The sequence below is a fragment of the Lotus japonicus genome, chromosome 4, assembly GCF_012489685.1.
Source record: "Lotus japonicus ecotype B-129 chromosome 4, LjGifu_v1.2".
Classification (NCBI taxonomy): domain Eukaryota; kingdom Viridiplantae; phylum Streptophyta; class Magnoliopsida; order Fabales; family Fabaceae; genus Lotus; species Lotus japonicus.
Window position 1 is genome coordinate 19,311,392 of NC_080044.1, and position 26,456 is coordinate 19,337,847.

General features: G+C 35.3%; 5 protein-coding genes across 5 annotated transcripts; 1 reads left to right on the top strand and 4 right to left on the bottom strand.

Annotated features, from left to right (window-relative positions):
- Window positions 1–7,304: 7,304 nt before the first annotated feature.
- On the bottom strand, window positions 7,305–7,973 carry LOC130712424 (F-box/FBD/LRR-repeat protein At5g56420-like). The gene is made up of 2 exons (XM_057562261.1): window positions 7,620–7,973; window positions 7,305–7,520 (listed from the first exon to the last, which is right to left on the bottom strand). The coding sequence occupies exons 1-2, from the start codon at window positions 7,971–7,973 to the stop codon at window positions 7,305–7,307; spliced, it is 570 nt and encodes a 189-aa protein (XP_057418244.1).
- A 330-nt stretch (window positions 7,974–8,303) lies between these two features.
- Window positions 8,304–8,750, top strand: LOC130712425 (uncharacterized). The gene is made up of 2 exons (XM_057562262.1): window positions 8,304–8,534; window positions 8,634–8,750. Exons 1-2 carry the CDS (start codon window positions 8,304–8,306, stop codon window positions 8,748–8,750), a joined length of 348 nt encoding a protein of 115 aa, XP_057418245.1.
- A 1,633-nt stretch (window positions 8,751–10,383) lies between these two features.
- On the bottom strand, window positions 10,384–13,305 carry LOC130714759 (uncharacterized). Its single transcript, XM_057564706.1, has 5 exons — window positions 13,047–13,305; window positions 12,760–12,884; window positions 12,574–12,631; window positions 12,387–12,464; window positions 10,384–10,815 (listed from the first exon to the last, which is right to left on the bottom strand). The coding sequence occupies exons 1-5, from the start codon at window positions 13,210–13,212 to the stop codon at window positions 10,622–10,624; spliced, it is 621 nt and encodes a 206-aa protein (XP_057420689.1). The 5' UTR covers window positions 13,213–13,305; the 3' UTR covers window positions 10,384–10,621.
- A 1,400-nt stretch (window positions 13,306–14,705) lies between these two features.
- On the bottom strand, window positions 14,706–16,603 carry LOC130715625 (peroxidase 64-like). The gene is made up of 4 exons (XM_057565741.1): window positions 16,353–16,603; window positions 15,978–16,166; window positions 15,463–15,625; window positions 14,706–15,368 (listed from the first exon to the last, which is right to left on the bottom strand). Exons 1-4 carry the CDS (start codon window positions 16,554–16,556, stop codon window positions 14,974–14,976), a joined length of 951 nt encoding a protein of 316 aa, XP_057421724.1. The 5' UTR covers window positions 16,557–16,603; the 3' UTR covers window positions 14,706–14,973.
- A 4,387-nt stretch (window positions 16,604–20,990) lies between these two features.
- Window positions 20,991–25,609, bottom strand: LOC130713816 (aspartyl protease family protein 1-like). Its single transcript, XM_057563624.1, has 10 exons — window positions 25,007–25,609; window positions 24,160–24,295; window positions 23,798–24,030; window positions 23,215–23,439; window positions 22,557–22,692; window positions 22,387–22,469; window positions 22,211–22,307; window positions 22,064–22,124; window positions 21,476–21,547; window positions 20,991–21,367 (listed from the first exon to the last, which is right to left on the bottom strand). The coding sequence occupies exons 1-10, from the start codon at window positions 25,297–25,299 to the stop codon at window positions 21,168–21,170; spliced, it is 1,536 nt and encodes a 511-aa protein (XP_057419607.1). The 5' UTR covers window positions 25,300–25,609; the 3' UTR covers window positions 20,991–21,167.
- Between the last annotated feature and the right edge of the window lie 847 nt (window positions 25,610–26,456).

Here is a 26,456-nt window from a genome sequence, read left to right on the forward strand (position 1 = left end):
AAAAATTACAATTTTTTATTTAATATTTTTGTAATTTGCTTACGAGATTCCTTAACTAACTTTGTACTTTTTTTTAGGAAAAAAAAATAGATAACTAAATTTGCTGATGTATTTCTACATATGTATGCTGCTAACATGACATGTACAATACGCTGCTGACAGCTCCTATATTACTAAGATTTTTTTTGTTACATATACTTTCACTTATTCTTTTAAGATACATTAGTTTATGAGTTTAATGAATATCACTAACAGTGTAAAATACTTTTACACAGATATTCAATTGAATTCCGCCAAATCAGAAAATATCTTATTCTTTTAATTAAAATTAAAGTCAAATGTAATTCTCTCCTATGTGGCATGCTTTGATTGGATGACTGTGTAAAACTATTTTACACTGTCAGTGCATATCCATTAAACTCTTACTCCCTCCGGTCCTATTTATAAGCAACAAAAAAAAAATTCACATAGTTTAAGAAATGTAGTTAAACTAGATAAAATGCATTAAATTTGTCTTAAATCAAAATAAACTTCCAAAATTACCCTTTGTTATTAGTGTTGGAAAGTGGGAAAGAGAGAGAATAATTAATGAGACACATTTTACAAGTTAGAATTAATAAGGGCATCATTGAAAAAAATTAATTAATATAGCTCAAACTTTCATTTGGTTCTTATAAAAAGGACCAAGGTTTTTCTTCTTTTTCATGCTTATAAATAGGACCGGAGGGAGTAGTATATTACAACCTTAAATTTATTAATTTACGTTTGAATGTGAAGGTTTTGATGTACTCGGACTAATAAATAGGTCAGAAAATGCTATTAGTAATTTCCTCGTATATAATTTTAACTATTCATTTCTTAATTAATTGGCAATTTTTCATTTTAGTCTGTGAGTTTTTTTTTTTTTGAACAATAGTATGTGAGGTAAATTGTCTTGAGTTAGCGTCAACTATTTAAAGTACAACCCTTTCAAAAAAAATATTTAAAGTACAACGTATTTCTTTTAATAATTTAATTTGTTTCAAAAAAAATTAATTAATATATATTCATAGTATAAATAAAATAATTCTCTTACATTCTGAAAAACGTCTAAATATTTTACACAAACATTTAATTATATCTTTTCTACAGACACATCTAATTATATCTAATCATCTTAGGTTTTTATTAACTAAGTGAGTTAGCGTAGTAGGTCACCTCGAGATTTAACTCGTACCTCTTGTAAATGGAAAAAAAAAAGAACTTATTAATTATCTCTTACCATTATGCGTTGACTATCAGATAGAAAATTATATTTTAAAAAGCATATTATCCATTAGATGTTAGTTTTCTTAAGAAATATTTGATTTAAATTTTCATGGAAGTTTGTAAAGTTGATCTACTTAATTAAATATTTTGATTTGACAGTTGAACTTGTTTAATTTATGTTATATTAAAATTTATGGGTTTAATTTATTTAAATGCAATGACACCACTATACAGAGTTTTACATGTGTTTTATTCACTTCTATTCATTTTCCATTTTAAAAGTAAAAGGAATTTGGATATTTTGTTAGCTTGAATATGCTCTTTATAAGAGCAACCCAACTTGCATTTAAAGTTCAAACACACAAAAATAAATTGAAACAAAAAATAATTAAAATCTTGTGTAAGTTTACCTGATCTTGACTGAAAACAAAACATGATCTCTTCCTATTTTTTCTTGTCTTTAGAATGTAAGACTTATCCTCAAATAAGATAAAGTTATCCGAGATCCTTTGAATGCAGGGCTAATCCCCAACTAAGATATCAAAGTTATCCGTAAAGTTGTTTTAAGCATACTCTCTAAATAAATATTTTAATATTTGTAAATACGGTTCTCGCACATGACAGATGTCGAACGCAATGCTGGGACAACCGGTTCGACAACTGATTAACAGTAACAAAACCAGAAAAATAATAAAGTAGAACACAGAAGATTGGTAACCCAGTTCGGTGAAACTTCACCTACGTCTGGAGGGTTTGCACCCAAAGAAAGGAAATCTACTATCTCAAGATTCAGGAATTACAGACACTCATGAATCCCACAGTTCATAGTTCACTTCATAATCTACCCAAGTGTATTTCTACTTAGTATCTCAACCTAAGTATGAGAGTCTCTCTCCCTTTCTCTCAATCACTGGCACAGTGATTGGTAACAAACAATCAACAATCAGAATTTGAAGAATTAAAGAACACAGAACACAACTTTGCTTTATAGAATAAGGGAGCAAAGTTTGTTAACAAGAAACAAGGATAAAGAACAATGAACAACCCTAAAATACTTGATCTCTCTCTATTAGCTTCAGTGGTCTTCAAGCTTTAGGTCTTCATCCTTTTTATAGACTTCAGCAGCAGCAGGTAGGCACTAGGGTTTGCTTGGGCTGAAGTAACAGATTGCAACAACAAATCTAAACTGAATCTCCAAGGTATTGTTGCAAAATTCAAACGTAAAGATAGAAACCAATCTTTTAATTAAGGTTGTTTCAACAAATAACAACCCACAAATCAAAACCCTTCTGGAACTGTTACTTGATCCTCAAGTAACTATAAAAACATATCTTCATAAAATCTTCAAGGGCCCACAAAATCAAACTTAAGCAAAGGACTAATGTCCTACCTTCACGAAATCAGATGCCACGGCATTTGCTTCGACAATCAGTTGTTTTTGACAAAATGCATGACAAAATGTACCAACAATCTCTCCCTTTGTCAAATTTTATCTAAAACAACTCACAGATCAGAGAGGGTAAACATAGAGAACCAAAGCTCCCCCTTAGCAGCAGAACTCCCCCTCAAATGATGCATCCATATCAACAACTTGCATAGTTGGAACATAGAACATAGTAGCAGAACATACTAACTATCCAACAAGTGTAAACTAGAGAACCAGTAGCAACTTGAACAGTAGCAGCTTGAACATAAACCAGTTACTTGCCTTGTCTTGAAAGAGTCTTCAACTTATTACATACCAAAGCTAACACTTGCAAATCACACATAGTCTTCACAGCAACAGAAACAACACAGATTCTTCACCAAACTACTCCCCTTTTTAACACAAATTTGGCAAAGGTAGCACAGCATAAACAAACCATCACTTCTAAGACCAGAATGACAACAATTCATGAACACTTTCAATAACTGACTTCTTACAAACGGTAGATGGTTCAGAACCCAAGGTAGATTGATGGATTTGGGAATCAAGTTCAGATGTGTCAACAATGGGGTTTGAATTTCCAGTAGAGGGTCCCATATTCACATCTGAAGTAGTCTCAACTAATGTCTCAACATGAGGTTCAACATTGGGAACAGAAACAGATTCAACTGATATCTCATGAATCACATTAGGCACAATAACATTAGGATCTGCACTTACAGATTCACTTATGCTTGCATGAACAGTTGCTAGTGCATTTGAGACTTCAAGAGAACTTGCAGCAACAAATTTCTTCCTCCCTTCCTTCATAACATCTACACCAGAACTCGGAGATTTAAGAAGAGCAACATCCTTTGAATATGATCTATTCACCCTAGATGGCTGTGGAGACATCTCTTCCTCGCCGAAGAACTTGACTCTAACTCCTTGTTTAGGTTTCCACTCTTTCCTTGATGAAGCTACTTGTGGATTAGTCCTTGGTTGATCATGAGACTGAGGATATCCATATAGCTTGTAACAGTAGGGCCTTATATGGCCAAGTTTACCACAGTGATGACATCTCCAAGTAGATTTCTTCGATTTTCTGAACTGATGGTACACATGTCGTACAGAATTATGCGACATTGGGTCTGACATTGGTTGCTTAGTTTGCTTTTCAGATGAAGCAGACTTATTTGCACTCTTGTAGCTGAAGCCTATCCCCTCCATATCTCCAACTGTTTTCCCAACTTTCAGAATCTCCTCTAACATATTAGTGCTTTTATTCATCATACGAATAGACTTTTTCATACCTTCAAGCTTTGAGTTCAGTAATGTTACATCCTCCTGCAGTTTTGCATTAGTGATCTGAAGTTTCTCATTCTCCTCACGCAACCTGCTAATGGTCTTTACTTCTTCTTGCAAACTGGAGTTATTACTCTGAAGTTGCTTCTTCTTAGCAATCAAATCCTTGACTTCTTTTCTCATTTTCTCACCATACGTACATGATTCCTCCCACTTAGCCAGCAATAATTTGTAGGTTTCAACTAGTTCTTCCTCATCACCATCACTTGACTCAGCATCAGAATAGCACTTCCCAATGAGAGCCTTTACATGAATAACCTTGGTTGTATCATTCTCATGTTTGTCTTTGAGTTGAAATTCAGTATTCTTCACATTGTCCGACACATTGTCCAGGACATTTGTATTTGACATTCTGCTCAAACTCTTCAACGCTTTGTTAAGTAATGATACAGCTTCTGCAATGTTTGCATCAGTATCCTTCTCCCTCTGATCTTCATCTTCTTCAGTGTTGGACACAAAAGTTATACTCTTCGCCTTCTTCTCAGATCTACCATTAAGAGACATCTCAAATGTTTGCAAGGAACCAATGAGTTCATCAACCTTGATGTTACTGATGTCTTGGGATTCTTCAATGGCAGTTACCTTCATATCAAACCTCTTGGGGAGAGACCTGAGAATCTTTCTTGCTAACTTTTCTTCAGACATGGGTTCCCCTAGGCAAAAGAAGAGTTGGCTAGATCCCTTATACGCATGTGAAACTCATATATGGATTCATCCTCATTCATCTTCATAGTCTCAAACTGAGTTGTAAGAAGCTGAAGCTTTGACATACGAACTCTTGATGTTCCTTCATGGGCAGTCTTGAGAATCTCCCATGCTTCTTTAGCCACAGTACATGTGTTGATTAACCTGAACATATTTTTGTCAACTCCATTAAAAATAGCATTCAAGGCTTTGGAGTTTCCAAGAGCTTCGCCATCTTCTTTCTTTGTCCACTTATCTTCAGGCTTCAATTCAGTTGTGGATGCTATCACAGGATGTTTCCACCCCTTGACTATTGTCTTCCATGTTATACTGTCCATAGATTTGAGAAACACCATCATTCGAGCCTTCCAGTAGTCATAATTGGTACCATCCAAAATTGGTGGCATATAGATTGATCTTCTTCCATCTATCATGTTGTCCTTGAGAACAGAATATATTCCCTGGAGCTCACCCAACAGAATAGGGTGCCTGCTCTAATACCAATTGTAAATACGGTTCTCGCACAGGACAGATGTCGAACGCGATGCTGGGACAACCGGTTCGACAACTGACTAACAGTAACAAAACCAGTTTAATAATAAAGTAGAACACAGAAGATTGGTAACCCAGTTCGGTGAAACTTCACCTACGTCTGGAGGGTTTGCACCCAAAGAAAGGAAATCCACTATCTCAAGATTCAGGAATTACAGACACTCATGAACACCACAGTTCATAGTTCACTTCCTAATCTACCCAAGTGTATTTCTACTTAGTATCTCAACCTAAGTATGAGAGCCTCTCTCCCTTTCTCTCAATCACTGCCACAGTGATTGGTAACAAACAATCAACAATCAGAATTTGAAGAATTAAAGAACACAGAACACAACTTTGCTTTATAGAATCAGGGAGCAAAGTTTGTTCACAAGAAACAAGGATAAAGAACAATGAACAACCCTAAAATACTTGATCTCTCTCTATTAGCTTCAGTGGTCTTCAAGCTTTAGGTCTTCATCCTTTTTATAGACTTCAGCAGCAGCAGGTAGGCACTAGGGTTTGCTTGGGCTGAAGTAACAGATTGCAACAACAAATCTAAACTGAATCTCCAAGATATTGTTGCAAAATTCAAACGTAAAGATAGAAACCAATCTTTTAATAAAGATTGTTTCAACAAATAACAACCCACAAATCAAAACCCTTCTGGAACTGCTACTTGATCCTCAAGTAACTATAAAAACATATCTTCATAAAATCTTCAAGGGCCCACAAAATCAAACTTAAGCAAAGGACTAATGTCCTACCTTCACGAAATCAGATGTCACGGCATCTGCTTTGACAATCAGTTGTTTTTTACAAAATGCATGACAAAATGTACCAACAATATTATCTGTTATTTGAATTTATTTATCATTTGAATAATATATAATATATAGTTATCATATATTTGGGTTACAAAGTTAGTTATTCATAACTAGTAGTAGCGCGCATATGTTATATAGACTGACTTCAAAATTCTCCTTCCAAAGTTGATCTTAGGCACTTGCCTTAACGCTCTGTTTGTTAGCCTAGCTAGACTTTGAATAGAGAGATTCAACATAGAGAGAGATAGAGCAGAAAGTTTGAAAGCACCCTTGTTTGGTTAGCAAAGAGATAGAAGAGAGGGGCAGTTTTTGGTGGGTACAAGTATTATTTTTAAGTCTCTCAAAATTGAAGAGACTGAGCGCAGAGGGAGAAAGAGCTGAAACTATAATTCTATATTTACTAAATTCTCCCTCTATTTGATACCTACTGTACTAATAAAATAAATAATAATTATACTAATGTAACTATTGTTGATAAACATCGATAATAAATGTGTTCATATAAATATATCTAAAATAATTATAAATATATATATAATAATTTTACGATAAAAAATTTATTCTAAATTATTTTGATAAATTATATATATATATATATATATTAAATACATTTCATAATCACTTTTGTAATATTTTTACTTTTGGGTACAAAGGTCATTTTATACAATTAGTAATACTCTCTCTTCTCACCTTATACTCAACCAAACGAAGGGAGAGGGAAGCCACGTTATTCTTTCTCTACTCTCTCTTCTCTTTCTATCATAACAAACAACCTTCAAAATCTACTCTATTTCTCTCTACTCATCTTCTCTCTTCTCTACTCTCTCTTCTCTATCTCTCTCTTCTCTACCAAACAAAGTGTAAGAGCTATCATGCTGGCCCCAAATCACGAGTATATCAAATAAGGAAGGATAGACCACTTGAATTTCTATGCACAACAATCTCACTCAGGCCAAGAGTGCTCCTATGTGTAGTGATTTGTCTTCTGGATGCTGCATGCTAATATCTACACCTGGATTGATAGGTTCAGGTCATTTAAGTTTTTCAACGAAAGGAGCAAAGTAAAACTACTTGGCAGAAGAAAAGCAAAATACAGCTAAGACTTCAGGGTCATAACTCGTGTTAAATGCCTTGAAGCTCATTGTTTTAGCGTCGGCTTTTGACCAACGCTAACCGTAGCGTCAATAAGCCAAATCTACGCTGGCGCAACAAACATAGCCCCAACAGTCAACACAAATTCATAACTAGTAGTAGAACGCGTATGTTGTACAAGAAGGACAATCGGGAACAACATCTGGATAACACACATCTTCATCAAGAAAAATTTCAGGGTATTCAACTACTAGAAGACTTTGAAGCTTGGGGCAATTCTTGAGCATGTCCAATACAAAAGACCAAGACGGATATTTAATCACCAAGCAAGTTAAATTGGAAACCACATGAACCTTGTTACTTATGAACTGCAATAGTTAATTACATACACAAATTATTGCAATGTAAATGAAATTATCAAAATATAAAAAACAAATAAATTAGAAGACGTTTTTACATGTTCAAACCTGGTTCAAATGAAGAAAATCCACATTGGATAACGCTTCCAGGGGAATATTATCATTATCTTCATACATTACAGAGATATTTGCACTCATCAACTTAGGTAAGCTTATAGATTCACCCTCAAATGAAGTGCTCGCAAAATGTACATGAAGTACTTTCAAATCCTTAAGAATAGGGCATCCGTTAAGAAGCTTCACAAGACAACGATTTCCAAGAAAAGAACCTCCAATCATATGCAAAGATTTAAGAGAGGGAAAGTCAAAAGTATAGAAGTCTTCTTCAAAAGATCTCCTTTCCAATTTGAGAACAACAAGCGCTCTGCAACTAAAAATGGAGCGCGACACCTTATTATCCATAGTCGGACTTGGACGCCAACACAAAGACTGATGAGTGAAAGCCAGAGAGGCCTCCACCTCTTTGAAAGAACACTTGTGGCAACTGCTTTCTTTGACGAAAGGAAGATAGAATGTGACTAAGGATTTCATCAGGTAATGTGTTAATTCTATCATCCATGGTGCTCTTTCACACTTTAGCACTTCATCAGTGTGGATATTTATAGTACCAAATTTGATAGCAATTGGAAGATAACAGAAAGAGATATTGTGGGATCGAATACTCTAGAATATAACAGTTTTTTTTAGTATGCTTTGTGAATTTGACCGCAAATATATCTTAAATCTTTGCATATGATTGGAGGTTCTTTTCCTGGAAATCTTTGTCTTGTGAAGCTTCTTAACGTATGCCTTATTCTTGAGGATTTGAAAGTACTTCATGTACATTTTGCGAGCACTTCATTTGAGGGTGGATCTATAAGCTTACCTAAGTTGACGAGTACAAATATCTCTGTAATGTATGAAGATAATGATAATATTCCCCTGGAAGCGTTATCCAATGTGGATTTTCTTCATTTGAACCAGGTTTGAACATGAAAAAACATCTTCTAATTTATTTGCTTTCTATATTTTGATAATTTCCTTTACATTGCAATAATTTGTGTATGTAATTAACTAATGCAGTGCATAAGTACCAAGGTTCCTGTGTTTTCCAATTTAACTTGTTTGGTGATTAAATATCCTTCTTGGTCTTTTGTATTGGACATGCTCAAGAATTGCCCCAAGCTTCAGGTCATTTAAGTTATTCAACGAAAGGAGCAAAGTAAAACTACTTTGCAGAAGGAAAGCAAAATACAGCTAAGACTTCGGCGTCATAACTCGTGTTAAATGCCTTGAAGCTCATTGTTTTAGCATCGGCTTTTGACCAACGCTAACCGTAGTGTCAATAAGCCAAATCTACGCTGGTGCAACAAACATAGCCCCAACAGTCGACACAAATTCATAACTAGTAGTAGAACGCGTATGTTGTATAGACTGACTTCAAAATTCTCCTTCCAAGGTTGGTCTTAGACACTTGCCTTAAGAGCTATCATGCTGGCCCCAAATCTCGAGTATATCGAATAAGGAAGGCTAGGCCACTTGAATTTCTATGCACAACAGTCTCACTTAGGCCAAGAGTGCTCCTATGCATAGTGCCAACCATGGTTTCTTTATACAGACATAATCATTTGTCTTCTGGATGCTGCATTCTAGTATCTACAACTGGATTAATAGGTTCAGGTCATATAAGTTTTTCAACAAAAGGAGCTAAGTAAAACTACTTGGCAGAAGAAAAGCAACATACAACAAAGAGAGAAGCAGTCCCCATGCTCTTCTTTCATTATTCTAATGCTTTCTGTTCACTAATTTGATTACTCTATCAAGTTTGATAGTCAGGTTGTTAGTTGCAGTACTGTTTTAGAATTCTCATTGGCTAGCTCCTCTCTTATCCTCCACGCTTCCACTTACAATGAAAAATTAGTACAAATGAACTTTGTAGATTGAATAATTAGTAATAACTAATAAGATCAAAGTCACGATACATTAAAAATTAATATTTTTAAAGAATGGGTAAAATATGAATAAAAAAGATATGAATCATTTTATTCAGCCCATTATCTAAAGAATGGAGGAGCAAATTTATCTCATTCTATCCTAAAATATCCAAACAAGAGAATGAGATATTTATATCATTCCTTTTCCTTCCATCCTATTTCATTATGTTCCATTATACTCTATTATATTCGGTTTCATTATGTTATATCAATCCAAACATAGCCTAAGAAAATAAGAATTATTAATTTAGGTAATATCTACTATTACTTATTGTATTTGTTACAATATTATATCCTATCTTTACATGTTCCTCTCTAGGTTAGGTTAGAGTCTTAGAGAGGAACACATTCTTTCTACCCTGATCTTAATTTTCTCTCACCTTGTTAACTTGAGTGTCAGAGTGCCTTGCAGATACCCACCCTGCTCAGGACACTCTGCCATGACCAAAGTTACCCTTATTAAAAGTTGAGTATTTCTACACCCAAATAAACTCTACATTAACATGATGGAAAATATTTCTACGAGATGATTTCAAATGATACTTATAAATTTCAGAACATTTCATTCTGAATTGAATTCAATAATTATTAACCCTCATTTGGTTCAAATGAGGAAAAGAGAGGAGGGAAATTTAAATGAAAATGGGGGTATTTGACCCACCATAAATAGGGGATTTATCCAAAGTAAATACATTTACCACAGTTCATTATAATCTAGTGCAAAGTGAAAGTGCAATTGGCACATGAATATGAATTTTGTTTAAGAGAGACCATAGCAAGCAATAAACAAACCAGCATGAGTTTACCAAATGACAAGGTAAATCAACAGAGACACGGAAAATCTAAATAGGCACCCACATTCATTGGCACTAGCAACAGTTCTCATATGAAATGCTCACAAAAAAGGATGGAAATTTCATATAAGCACCCCACCTCAGTCAGGTACAGTTATGCATTTTCAACAAAGTAACCCTGACGCTGCAGTAGCAAATGCTAAACAACATGGAATTTCACAGCAAAGAAGTTATAGCAGATTATAGAAGTAAATCATTTTCCTATCTTAGAAACAAATGCAAATTACAATGGCAAAAGCATGACAGGACAGGGGATGAACTCAGCAAGCAAATTTGCATCTATATGCTTTGTATGAATTGCTTCCATGCTAATAACTACCAAATCCAAATTAAGTTCATCAGCAACGTCACCAATAATTGCTGTTGGCTTGCTCCCTTCACCTAGCCGCTCTAGCAAGTTGTAGTCCTTAAATCCACCTGTATGTTTTATCAAGAAATACAAAACATGTAGATGGGAACCCGACTTTTATGGCATGAATGGTTACTTGAAAATCATAAAAATATGACATCAAAAAAATAAGACCCCCCAATTCCCTAACTTTTTAATGTCTTCAGACTACATGAAACTCTTATAATAGCTGTATATCCAATATAACCTATAAATAATCCGCTGCCGTTAAAATTCAAAGAATTCCCATAGACAATAAGCAACAGGTTTTTTCTTTTTATTTTCTTCATTAGGTGAGTCTCCAACAAAGATAAAATGAAGCTAGAGTACTTTGTCAAACCAAAATTTTAGAAAGACCAATTAAAACAATGCATTCAAATAACCATCACATAACATATAAACTATTACTTCTTAGAGAAAACAAATAAACCTAGTGACATTATTCTTGGCACTGTAGGTGTATTTGATTTGTTAAAAAATGAAGAATTGGACACCATAAAAAAACTTGTTCAATGCTTGATTTCAAAAATGGTCATGGGATCAGACAAAACAAAAGATAAAGCACTGGATGAAAGTTTACTTTTATTACTCAATAAACTAGGGGACAATTTTTTGTCCCACAATCTATCATTTAAAACTACAAAATGTCCAACCTTATTGATAGCTTTCTTCCCCAAGCCTTCTTCTCTCCCTCAAAAACTACCTGGGTTGTGCGTCAACCACCACATAACAGATAGAACAAGAAGTTTTATTTGTAGCTTAATGACTTGTGTTGTTCTGTTTGGGATGTACCTCAATGTGTATCAAACAAACTCACTATGTCACATTTATGGAAGCTATGATATCCTATTATTCACTCTATAAAGAACCTTATGTTGGGCCATGAGATACCTAAAATTCCAGGGACTTGAAAACACCATCTTTTACTGAAAACATCATCTTTTACTGAAAACTTTAAGGCTAATGTGTATGTACCTCTCACTTATATATTGCTCAACACACTTTTTTTCATCTATTGTGGGACTTCTTACTCACACCTAGATGCTTAACATTCTCCCCCTTCAAGTGCGAGTTCAACTCAAGTGGAAGTCTCCACATACTCATATTGCCATTGGCTCCCATCACATCAACGGACACACCGTCTGACCACCACATTGTCAGGAAGACTTTATATACAAAGAGCCGGTCACCATCATATTCATAACCATCGGCTCTGATATCATATCACTGTTGGGCTGTGACTTGGGCTGTGATATGCCTTAAATCGTAGGGAGATCTTCACACTGGGCTAAGAGAAAACCACACCAAGACTTGGAAACCACATTTTTCACCCTAAACCTTAAGGTATTAGGTTTATGGGCCATCTCGCTGATATATTGCTCAACACCTTCAAGGCTCTTAAATTGAATTTGTCCTTTAGCCATTCATGATTCACTTTCACCACAAATCTATAAAACTAAGTAACTAACTAAACATTCAGAAATTTGCAAACACTGAGAAAGTATGCTCACCAAATGAGAAACACATTATTGCCAGGGCATCGACAAAAAAATAAAATCCAATAAACTAAAATAAGTAAAGAAAATAGCTTTCTACAAACCTTCAGATATATGCCAACGGATGCTGGATAGTTGGGTCTCATGCTCAGGAAGTGACTCTTTCTGCTGTTCATCAATAACTACAAAGCATATAAAGCACACAAAGCTAAAATGTAAAAGGGTTTTCCTATACAGCTAAACATAAGAACCAATTAAAATTTGAAAGGGTATAAACACATAGTGACATACCTACAACTGTAATGTCAGCTCCATACTTCTTAGCTAAAGCAGTAGTAGTAGATATAGCCTAATAGAAAGACAACAATCACAAGTCATTGTTAGCTGAAGAAAAACACAAATTTGATGACAAATAGCAACACCCAGCATTTCACCAGTCATAGAAACAATAACAATTCAAACCTATCTAAAATTCACCTGTCTTGTTCCCTCTGAGAGATAGGGATTCCTATCTGTAATAGGCAAAAGCAGATGCTTGAATTGTGTGAACGCATCGATGGCCGCACCTGCACTGACTTCAGGTTCTTGTGGTGTAGCCTTAGCTGAATTCACATGCAAACAATCAAACTGAACATTTCAACTTTTCAATACAACCCAGAACAAAACCAACCAAAAAAAGAAGCAATTAATAGAAATTCCGAAATGGGGTGGCTTCAAAACACAAACATGAAACGTGATTAAGTGATTTTTTGAAATTTTGTTACCTTTGTGATTGATGATTCTGCGGAGTGTGGTAAATGCTAGTGAGTGATTTTGAGCTCTGGAGGGGAAGTGTGATGAAATCGAACATGATGGGTTCGAAATGGAAGGAAGTGGGCACTTAGGGGAGGGTTTTGCGGGAATAGGGAGTAGATTGTGAGCGAATGCCATAACCACTGGTATTCAGTGAAGACTGAAGAAGAACAATTTTCGAGTGTGTTCGAGAAGAAGGAGACAGATTATTACTAGCGGAAGCGGCTAATTATAAAAATTAAATAAAAAATAGAGATGGAAAGCAAAATTATACTCCTATATTAGGGTTTGGATTCCACTTGAGATTTTTATAATTGGATGACCTAATGAGTTTGCCTAAAGAAAAACCTGATATGAGTGTGTTATTGAATTTGAAAAACACAATGTTATGGGATATTTCAGTTTTGCTTTTAAAAGTTGATTACAATCTCAAAATTAATTTTGCAAACAAGTTAGCTTTTACCAAATTTAATAAGCACATTGATTTTCCTTAATTGAGAATTCGAGATTTTGGTTTGAGTGTTGTATATAAAAAACCGTACGGGCGATTTGCAGAATGTGTCAGAATGTGTATATTAAGATCATGAGATCGTTAGAGTGATTTCGAAGCTTGATCGGGCGATTTGCAGGATCTCATACCACGAAATCACAGAAAGTTTGATGATACGACGGCAATGAGCATGACTGGTAGATAAAAAGGGGACAACTACCCTACCAACCCTAGTTGTACATCAACCACATTCCCCCCTAACATGCCTTCCATTGTGCAAGCCCAGCCAGACTTAGTGTATTTTTCTTGCCCTTCGCCAAATAAAATTGGCCCATGAACAAAGCTCCATAATTACGTTGACTAAAGAACTTTGGTGATTAAGTTTTTGTAAGCTTTTTGGAGAGTTTGGGACTCTATAATTATTATTTTGTAAATAGATTTTAGTTTATAAAATATTGATATATAGACTATTTTGAAAAACTATATGAAAATATTCGATTTATAAAACTAAAGTTTTAAAATATTTCAGGAATGTTTTCTGTATATGTTTAGTTTTTAAATTCTAAAATTTTTCAACTTTGTAAAACATCTTGGGTTTTTTTTTTTCAAACTGTAAAACATCTCGTTAAGACAATATTTTTTTCTTTTCTAAAAAAAAATTAAAAAAATTAGTTTTGAAAATATTTTTTTAATTAAAAAACTGATAAGGGAATTAAATAAGGCCTTAGTTTTTGTATCATACTATTTCAATCAAATCATAGCCTTTTTTATAAGAATGGGTGTGACACCTCTCATATGCTCTCCCAGTCTTAAAAAAAATTAGTTTTAACTTTTAACATATTAAAGAACAAAGTGTGTTTGGAAATTCCATGGTCTCCAGATTGTAAAAGAAGTGATTGTCAAATGTTTAACTGTGAATCCAAAGACTCTGGTTGCCTTTATCTTTGGACTCCCATTAATCTAGTGCTCTTTTTCTCCGGACCCCAGGATAAATGATTTTGCTCCTCCTCTGTTGGTAATGTTTGTTATGACTTTGCCAAGAAACCATGCCATGAATAAGCAGGGGTGCCAATGTGCTGACAGAAAATAATTGAGCTCTTATTTTTGTTATTTTTATGATAAATGTTTAAATTCTACTTAATTTCACAAGACATGCTTAAAATTCATTACAATGAGAAAGTACATGTACTTATAATAATGTAGAAAAAATTATTTCCATTTCTCAAACAGGACACATGCTGCCATCCTGCTTCTCTTAATCGGAAATTATAGTTTAACTCGAATGAAACTATGTGCACTTTTGTAAATACTTCTACAATTGATTCTGAAACCAGAATCTGTAAGTAGTTTCTGGGCTTTAAAATTGATTCTGATGAATTCTGACCCGAACACGCTATAAGAAAGGCTTTCTAATTGACGACCCTGCAGTCCTTCCTAATCTCTCCCCCACCATTGATGCTGCTCATTTTGATCATGGACTTCACAAAAGCTTTGTAAAAAGCACCTTGTGAGGTAGCAAACTTAGAAACAAGATCCTTGGTATTTGGGGTATCAAGAAGAGCCTGATCAGAAGAAAAAATGCTCTTCCCTTGGAGGATCAACTTGTAATATGTATTATCAAATGTAGTTGAAGAAGCATCCAAGGTGGAACCAGCACTCTTTGCATGATTTTTCAGTGGACAAATTGATTTTAGCTTTGCTGCAAATGATGGATTCAATGCAGGGTCCACATCATGTGTAGCATTGAAACTATGGAGTCTGTTCTTGAAGGATGAGCAGTGAGAGAAACCTAAAGTATGTCCTCCTACATATTGGTCAAAAGACACAGCATTATAGACCCTTCTCAGGTAAAGTTTGGAACAATAAATGGTGAAGTTTTTGCCTTTGAAATTGCTTACCTGACAAAGCTACCAAGTCTTCAATTGATAGACCTCTTTGAGAGAAGCTCTTCTGTAGTTGTGATATGTTGAAGGTTGGTGCTGGTAATTGTGTGGTTTCACTGGCCTGGGATTTTCTTCCATCCTTTCTTCCTTTAGGTACATCCCAACTTGGACCTCCAGACTGTGAAATTGCATACACATAAACCATATTTGTATAAGTAAGAATTCTATGTGATGATAAACTTAATGAGTGAATGGTCATTTTGCTTAAGGGGTCAACTTGGTCCACAGAAGATATAAATAGGCAAAATTGTTCTAAAAGATTAAAAACGGTCAATTTAGTCATTGAAAGATGAAAATGGTTATCCATTTTAGTCCTAGGAAGGACTGAATTAAAAATATTTACATCTTTCAGGGACCATTTTGCCTATTTTATTAGTAGGGAACGGAGCGGACTGAAACTTATATCTTTCACGGACTGAAGTAACTATTCACTTTAAATTTAGCAGTTAATTAGCTTTGTGTTTTGTTACCAGAAATACTGCATCCCTTGCTGCTAGAGCTAGGATATCAGCACAGGAGACCACACCAGGGCATGCAGCTTCTACTGCTTTCTTTGCACCATCAATGACAAAGAATGCATGCAAAGAAACATTTGGTGGTCCATCTTTCTCTGCTTTGTTGCTTCCTTTTGAGTTTAACAGCACAGAGGCATCACATCCCTTCAAAAGTGAAAAACAAGAATCAAATAGCTACCATGAGCACATAGCAAAACGATTAACTGCATGTTTGGAAATTCTTCCAGAATTGATTCTAAAGTCAAAATCAATTCTAAGAAAAAAAAATCTGATCCAACTTGCTTTAAGTATTCAGAAATGAGGTATGCATAGAATTCTTGGTAGAATTACCCGAATGAAGCAGTCATGGAAGTGCATCCTCAGAAGTGCTGCAGGGACAGTTTTGTCCTGAGAAGTAGCAGCTTTCACCGTCTTGGCCACAATGAACTCCACATCAGGGCATGTCTTTTCATAGTGGTTTAAGCTTAGTGAATTCCCTGTTGAAACTACTAAAAACATCAGAATTAAATTCAAGAATGCAACACTGATAGCCATGCTAATTAAGACTGTTTGAATGATTCTCAACTTTAGTTGTGGAAATCAAAGGTTGATAACATGGGTTTATATAGATTGAAAATGAGATTAGTTATTGACTATTGAGTGATGTGACACCATATCATCAATTTGTTGAGCAGGTTCGTCAATGTAATAATGTTAAAGCATTCTCATCACCAAAAGACAATCACTTTATTCTTTCTGGTAACCTGAGAAATGAAATGTTGGATGTTGCTGTGAACTCTTTTCTGTGACCAAACCATCGCATATCCTGCTGGTGTTGACATTATAACGACTTAACCACATATGTTTTTTCATATAAGCATTTCAACATGCGTGTCATATTTTGTTTCACTAGAAGAGTTTAACCTTTTATTCATCCTTCTCAATCTATTATTTGATATCTTTCATCACTTCAATTATCCAATTAAATGAGTATTGGTGATTTGGATTTTTTTAACGACTAAAATAAATAAAGATTAATATATCAAATATATGGACTACACATGTCGACTCGCCAGTTTGGTAAAGACTAGTCGCTTCCCCTTAAAAATTTGTGTTTTATTCTCATTGCTAATGTGAAAGTTGTGTTCTTGGACGACATACTTGCTACATTTTGATTGAATCCCTTCCATAAACTATAGTTTTCTATCTTCCTCACAATTATTTCCCTAATTGTCCATTAATTTTCTTGAGTTTAAGTAGTCTTTCTTACTTTAGTTACCATTAATCTTCCCTTAGATTGTGTTTTAAAAAATTCAATATATTCTTACATATTAAAAGAAATTATGGATGAATTAAATTAACTAATAAATGAAATCTTTTTCGGCCAGTCTAAAAGGTCTAGTAGCATCTTAGCCAACCCAAAAGACTTGTGACTAAGCAGGTACCATAAGGGCAAACTGGACGACTTATAATTGCTGAGCGGTCGCACAATGACCGAGGGCTTAACAAGCTGGTAAGGTGACTTAGAGCCGACTTTGCCTTATGAAGGTCCTTTATAAAGGCTTCACATGAAGTAACAGAGGCAATGACAATGAATCTCAAACCTATAAATACATGTGTGATCGTTCATTTACTTAACACACTATTTCTAACAACTCTTTGAGTTCTTCTAAGACTCAAATTATCTCCTAGCTCTCACTGACTTGAGTATTAAAGTGTCTTCTGCGGGTATATTCCCTCAATGTCCAAGTAGCTCGTTGCGTTAGCAGAGTCTTCTCAGACGAAGCACCACCACAAATAATAAGGAGAACTCTCAAAGTCTCAATATGTGAGGAACAAAATCATTTTTAGAAAGAGACGGTTCATTGGATGCACTAGATATGCATGAAGGAGACGGCTCACGGTCGAATAACAAGAAAAGAAAGATAACCACCATTGCTATTCAATTCGTATAATGATATTTATTCAATTCACTTTCAGAATTTAAACAAATTTAAATATATGATCAAGCTAAAAGTAAAAAAAAAAAAATACATAATATTTATTTATTTTTTAAGAGTTAACTATTTTTTTTAATATGAAGCATCCGCACGCCTATAACTAGTTTCAAACTCAATTATTAAGGAGGAATAAGATGGTGGTTACAATTGAGCCATCCTAGTTGTTGCTCACTTGTTCTATTGCTGCCAAACATGCATTATAAACTTTTTAACTTTGTTAGTTATGATGTTAGCCAGGTCTGTCCAAAGCAATAATTATTGGAGCCTCCTTTTTAATGTTGATTATAATTAAAGCAAGCTAATTAGGAGCATAATTAATAACTATCCCAGAAAGAGAATAATTATTTTTTATAAAAATGCTATGCCACATCTTTTGCATCCAGTGAGTTTTGCACATTTGGAGATATTCCAAACCAACAGCCATTAGGGAACCAGTCTCGTGAGTTTAGAACAATACAATTTAGCTAATGATAAACACTTTTTTTTTAAGTGATAAACACATTTTAGAAGTTAAAATGCGCTATTATTGAAATTATGATTAAAGGCACACATATATTACAAACTATGAAATTAATAAAATTTAAATTGTTGATTTTCTAATCAATTGTCAATCATAGCATCTTCCAAATGACCACACAACCCAACATTTTTTTTATCGGCAAATGTTAGTCGTTAGTAATGTCAGTAAATTAGTCATCTTCAGGGACAACCCAACATTATTCCGGTCAGCCCAAACAACTATACAACCATTATTAGAAAGGTTGGTCGGCTAGGTCGATCAAGTACAAAGTTACAATCAAGATTAGAGTATGACTTTCATACTTCTAACCAATTGACTATCATGGTCAAATTAACTCAACCAGAGTTAAAACCTCAATGCTACCTAGATGACATTCTAGCAAATTGTTAATCGCTCTCACATGATATATATATATATATATATATATATATATATATATGTTTGGTTGCATTGTAATATTCAAACAATTCATTTTCTTTTTTATTGTTCTAGATTTTGAGATTTTCTCTTTGATTTTGAGCTGACTTGAGCTTCAAAATGTCTTTTGCAGGTACCTCCTTGTCACGGACATTCGTTGTACCATCGTGATCCCTATTGTGCTCTACCATGCTCTTTGTGTGCACCATCAAACTTGACAACAGTTGACCTAGCTAAGTTTTTGGAGGCTCAGTTTTAGAGAACCAGGAAGATTTGATTTGGTGATTGAAGCATCGAATTAAGAAGTTGGAGAAATCTCTATAAGATTCGCAAACACTTAGAGGTGCGGACTCTAACATCACTAGTCGTCTTGTTGAAAGTTTTTCTCGCTACGAGCAAATAAAAGTCTAGAAGAAACAAGAGGAGTTTCTACATAGCTATGCAAGATCTGAAACTCATCATGAAGGAGTTTCTGGAGAAGCAAATGAAGTCTTGGCTAAGATTTAGAATCCAAAATCATGCTCGTGGAAATTCTAAAAGTATTTAAGAACCATATAGAGATAGAGCCGTATATAGGTGAATCTGATCCTACCGAGCACTTAGATGCCTTCATTACATCCATGTTTTTCGTAGGAGCCACAAATGCCTTGGTCTATAGAACTTTTCCACTTGCATTGAGGAAAGGTACATTGTGTTGGTTATCATTTCTTCCTCCTCATTCCATTGGAGGATGTGACGATCTCTCCACTCAATTGTCCATCATTTCATCACCAGCAAGGGAATTCCAAAAACTTCTCACACGCAGGGGAAAGTCTAACAGGGAAAGCACAAGTTCCTTCGTTATTTCCTCACATAGTTGTACAAGGACGCACACTCCTTTATATTTGGGAAGACTTGAAGTGATCTCCTTTTGAGAAGCGGTCTTTCAAGTTTTCCTAAAGTTCTTTGGCATCATCGATGTAGACAACACTTTGTGCTATTTGCTTCGAAACAGTCTTCAACTCTTCATTGTCCATGCCACAACAATGTGATTGCATCGTTCCCAAGCATCACAAACAGGACAATCCTTTATAGCTTTGGTGATAGATCCATCCATGAATTTATATTTGTTCAAGCACACCTGGGCTCTTATGATGTTCTTGGACTGAGAATGGTAATTGGAATCATTTAATTGAGAATCACATATAAAAGCACCTGGGTTTTCTCCAGGGTGAAGATAATAGGGGCTGGTTGGATTTTGGGATTCATCATTCTTCACGGTATTGGATCAGCTCCTCACAATTGCTCTGATAACCCAAAGGGATTTGTAAACTGAATATTAATGATTGTATTGAATGAAGTTGATTGTTAACAAAATAAGAATGGAGAGATTCTTATGTACTGCCAAGTAAGAAATATCCTATAGCAGAATAAATCAAGTAAAATAACAAACTTACTGATATAACCAACTAACTGATGCTATACTAACATAATAACTGAATAACTAACACAACTACTTCTCATCTCTAATAAAATCTGAGGAAAAGACATGAGAAAAACTCAAAATAGAATGTCAGGAAAAAGCATGCAAAGAAGAGCTTGAACTTCCTGATTACAAGGGGGCAGATACTGGTGTAAAGGTTTTCACTTATGAACTTGCAAGTTCAGATGTTTTTTGGATGGCAGCTGTTCATGACTGATTAGCATTGTAACAATATTTGCAAGTTTAACTTAATAATAACCAATGGTCTTGATCTCTATATAATTTGTACTTCCCATGAAAGTTTTTTCGTCTTCTTAAGTAACAATTAAAAATGGAATAACGAGACTAATTTTTCAGGAAACAATTTTGCAGGTGTCTTGTAAAATCCATGCATTATTAAATTTGAACCAATGTAACCAGTAACCACGATGGAAAGCATTGTTCCTTTTCTTTATTTTTTTAAGATAGAAGAGCACTCTTCCTTAACTACTGTAGCTACTAAATACTAAGCCAAATGGGGGTTTGCTTCAGAGGATTATGGCAAAACAAAAAACAGATTAAGTGATGCCAGCCAATTGCTATATAACATATAATGTAACAGAAATTTCTTTAGTTTACTATATGGTAGGTACATTATATACAAGCCCATGATCAAATCAATGCTATTAAAACTAAAAGAAAAAAAGGAAGCAGCAATGCTTCTCGTATGCTAAAATTACAAATCCTATAAAATTGAATAATATATGATGGAATGGACAAAGGAATGCTCAAAGAATGGCTAAAAGAGGTAAAAGGACCATCATAAATGCAAAAGTAGGTTTCATCCTAAACGAGTGATTTGGCGAAAGCCTCCCAGGATTACTTGATGGGTTTGATGTAGCCACGGGGTTCACAGCAACAGCAGGGGAAATAGCAGGAGAGTGAGATGGGTTAAAAGGTAATGTGTTGGAGAGTACTTCCTCAGAACCTAAGAACATGCATATCTCATTGTTTAATAACAATCAATGGAAAAGAGAAATAAATTAAAGAGAAATAAATTGTGACAAGTTCTAATGCTGAGGGGAAATGTACTCACAATTCGATTCCTTCCAACCAAGAATCATGTTTTCGCGATCAAAGACTAAACGGTAACCGGTCATGAAGTTTTCTGCATCAAGATAAACATAATGTCAATGCTTAGTAATAATAACTTGATTGAAGTCATACATTCTCTAGTCATAACTCAATGTATGATTTATTAAAATTATAGACAAGCACAACTAGCATGTACTGTTACTTGGCAGCTGTTACGCTAATAATAACATATTTGGATCAATTTCTCTTTCCTCATAATCAATTATGGCCTCCAGAAGCTACTCACATAAGCTTTTCTTCAGATTTGATTTTGGTTTTAGAATCTATTATAGGAGGATTTCCAAATACGCTATAGAAGGCGTGGATTGACAAAATAGTTTTCAAAAGGACATCATAGTTGACAATTATGTGCATGTTTGGTTTAGCTATAGGGAAACTCATGGCATATGAGAGGCCAAAAACAGTTATTTGTAGCATTCAGAATACACGAGTTTAGCCCACTACACGATTCTGCAATGTTTTTCTAACATGCACTCTGAATTCAAAACTTTATGATCTTATCAATCAAGGTTCTTCTGTAAATACTCACGTCCAATGATATTCACGTTGTCACTTTTCTGGATACCCAAACAAAGGAGATTTCCTTCAACCTGGAAATCACAAAAGTAATTTGAAATTAATAAGGTTGAGAATCATTAGATATCATAAAACCAGAAGTTTGACATTATGCTCTCACCTCACTAAAAACTGGTATTAATGGATTCGTGACATAATAATCATCTCCACCTTTCATCGTTAGATTCAAATAGGGAAGTTCAATTGTCTGATCTGGACTGCATGTAAGGTGGAAATCAGTACTGAATTTTGTTAAAGGAAAAAATAAATTGGTGGTTTCTCTCAAGCCATTATTACCTGACGGCATAACAGTGCTCGAAGGGGAGATCAGAATCAGTTGATTGAGATGAAGGCCGATCTGCTTTGATTAGAGAGTTGAACTGCAAACAAAACAGAAATTTTTTACAACTGGTGTGACATGAAAACTCGTGATCCCATTTTAAAAAACTATGACATAGATTGCTTACCTTATCCGCAATAAGTGTATAAGCTGGGTCATTTAAGTATGTGAATGAGGTCCCAGAGTCAAAAATTGCATGAAACTCAAGATCAGCAACATTTCGTCCCACTTTAATTTGGGTAATGGTGATGTTATATGTCGGACTGGCAAGAAGTATCCAGGACAAAATACGCATTAGTAAACATAGCACCATATTTTTTTAGGGTACACGATACTTTTGGTAACTTATTTTAAAACGGCCCATTTTGGTTCTAATTCTGAAATAGCCTCATTTTAGGCCTCGGCCTTAACAAAATGGTAAACCAAACAATACAAGAAAAGGATAATCATTACTAAACAACATTTGTGATATCAAATTTGTTCATTATAGTTTTAGTGCTGAGGATGCTAGTTACACACTCTTTTGAAGACTTTCCTTCATACACTCCCTATAATTGGTATATTTTCAAAATAGCCCATGTATTTCTCATTTATTACAAAATGTGTTGACGATAGAGAACCAAAACGAGACTTCCAAGAAACGAGGGACCAAAACGTGGAGTTTTAAAATCATGGACCAAAATCAAATATTGACCATTTTTATTAAACAAAAACATACTGCACCCTTAGTGCAAGGAAGTCGCAACTTCTTGTTACAAGAGGAAAGAAAGATAATATTCACTTACTGCAATGCCCTTAGGTTGAATGGTGTTTTTCCTTGGTCCAAGCTGCCAGTATCCCCAAATGTGATTCTTCCAGAACCATCAGATCCAAAACACATTGAAAAAGAATTTGAAATAAGCCCCTTTTGGGCTAGGATGCTAGGAACAGATACATTATCCATACCAAGTCCAAATAGACCATTTGGAGCGGCCCCCTCTAGAAACACACCAGTCTGAACTTGACCACAACTGCAACAAATTGGGTGGCAAATACCATAAATTGATGTTAAGAAGAACCAACTTAAATGTTGTTAATTTGAGAAATAACAAAGCAAAAAGGTTGATTATACAAAGCAGTTTCAATTTCAAAGAAAAAAGAATTAAACAGAAGCATTGGTATTGGAATATTGTTTTAAGTATTAATGGAAACTATGAAACTTCCAGCTCATGAACCTGCCATAGGTTTCATGAACATTACTAGCTAGCTGCATACCATTGCATAGTCTAACCTACTAAGAAGCAGATTAGCAGAGTCGTGTGTTTTTGACAAAGCTTCAAATATATATTCAGCCAATAAAATTTCTCAGTAATATGTTAAGAATTTTACCCAATACTAATTCGTGTTTCAGTATCTTTTGTTTGACCATTATCTGTTATCAAGTGCAGCACGTCTTCTACCATGAACCCAGAAGATGAAGTATCATTAGAGAGATAGTCAACTTGATATCGACAATGGCTACCAGATGAAGGGCATTTTGTTTGTTTACATAAGCTGCTACTGCACGAAACACTTTTCATTGTGGATGACTTCTCAAGCTCATAGATATTAAGATTAATTACCTGCCACAGAAAAGTGTATCAATTTAACTGAGTTTCATGTAAGGTCTTCATTCTTCAATATTACCAAGGAAGCATAGTAACACAATACAATAAAGAATCTTAACCAGCAAAGAGATAGTGCATACATACACTTCCACTTTCTCTCTTTAACCCGCGCACGCAACTGGTACAATTACAAGGTAACCAGAACAAGTCACTCCCAGTATCCAATGCCACCACAAACCATAAAGGTGGTGTCCCAACCGAAACATTGGCAAAATGCAAACTGAAATCCAGATAATGAGGACGAATTATTACTATCATACACATCATAATAGGAAGAGTAACTATAAATCCTCCTACATACTTAACAACAACAAAACCTTATCCCACTGAGTGAGGTCGGCTATATATGAACCACACTACGCCATTGAGTTCAATCAAAAACCAGATTAGAAAGGTTTGATTAATAAATCCCCCTACATACTAAATAGAAAAAAATATTAAATGAAAAGTTAGTTCATTTCATATCTTCGAAGTGTAAAAAAAAAAAGCATAGCATATTTGGCAACAGAATAGCATATAGCATATAGTGTGACAATATAGCATTACTCTATTAGGAAAGTCCTGCACAAAAAACCCATCATTAAACTTCTTCTATCATTAAAGTAGATGGGGGACAACAAAGAGAAGGTGAGGAAAAATATCCATAATTTCTTATATAACTAAGTCCAAATTTCTTCAACAAACTAAAACACTTTGGCAACAGATTAGAATATAATTAATGCCAATTTCTCTGAATTTTCCATCTTAATATGGTTTCCAATGGATCACATCAACTGACAAACACAGTATATACCTCTATATTAAGAAATTGACACAAAATTCAGATAAAAACTTGGACCCAGAATTTTTATTTTTGGGTTATTTAAAAATAGTAATAAGATAAATCAAATAAATAATGAAAATTTGACAAGTGTATGAAGAATTATCATACTATCCAAAAGCAGCAATCTGATGAGTGTCATTGCCGGCGGCGAAAGTGAGAGGTGCGTGCTGATCGCCGGCGAGTCGACGGCCACGAAAGACACGATCTCTGTGGACCAAAGCAGCATAGTACTGAGGAGTTCCCTTGTGGGGTAACCGTAACTCGTCGATACCCAGAATGCCCTTGACCGGATCCGAGAATCTGTGGTGGATGTCGAATCCGAATTGGCCGGAACCGTGACAGCACTGTGAAGCTAAACTCACCACCACCAACCCCAACAACACCAGTTGTGGCAAAGCCATGAGCTGATCAGCTGAAGAGAGCTTGTTGGGTAGGTGGGAGAGTTTTTTCCCGGCGAGAAAATATGCAGGTGAGTTTTCCCGGAAAGTTGTGGTCAACTTTGCTGTTTGGTAGAAAATGTGGAGCGTCGACAAGACAGACAAAAAATAGAGAGAAAAGAAAAAGTAGTAGGATACAAGAGTTTTTGGGTTGAGATAGAAAAGTTTAGGGACATGTGTAGTGTAGAGAGAGGGGAAAAAAGTTTTGATGATAGTGTTTGGTGATCGAGGATTCTAGTGATGATGGGCTGTCCTAGAGTTCAATTGGCTCTACCTACATCTATTTGCTCAAGTAGGAATTGGGGAAGATTCAACACGTATAAATGTGGGTCTCGGGACTCAATAAATCTTTTACTTTTGTAAATAGGAAAATTAACCACAACTACAATGCTACTAAATCCTTATTCTTCCGAAGAAGTGGTAGGAGAAACTAAATCAACAAGAGCATATTGAAGCCTTCTACCAATGTCTGCAAGACCGTTCGCTAGAGCATTTCCCTCTCTAGGAACATGACCAATTTTGACTTCTCAATTCCTTGCTAGTAGAAGTTGGATGTCCATTAAAGCACTACCATACGGGTGAAAATCAACTCGACGTTTACCAATCGCCTGAACCAGCTCCAGGAAATCCGTTCCACAAATAATTTTCTGCCAATTCGTGCACTAAAGGAACCTCAATACCATTGCCAAAGCCTGCATCTCCGCAAGTAATGGATCTCCACCAGCTGCTCCAACATAAAAGCCTCCCAACCAAGTCCTTGTAGAGTCACGAGCAAGACCCCCCATGCGCATACGGTTGGAAGATGGGTTGTAAGCTTCATCCACCATGAGAGAGATGTAGCCAATTGGAGGAGGATCTTAGGTGCTCCATGAACGAACTTGGTCATGCGAAACCCCACCGCCAAGCCACCTCTCATGCTCGTCCATATCTCGCCGGATCGCCTCACAAACAAACGCAACTGTCCAGCCCTTCTTGCCCATCACCATCTCGTTCCGCCATAACCACTGCCTCCAAATCACCGCAAGGAACAAGGCACAGCGCTCCCCTCGAAGTTGAGTCTAAACCCAAAGCTGGATCGTCAAAGAGAAGAAGCCTGGCCACTACTGTGCACCAAACCGCGA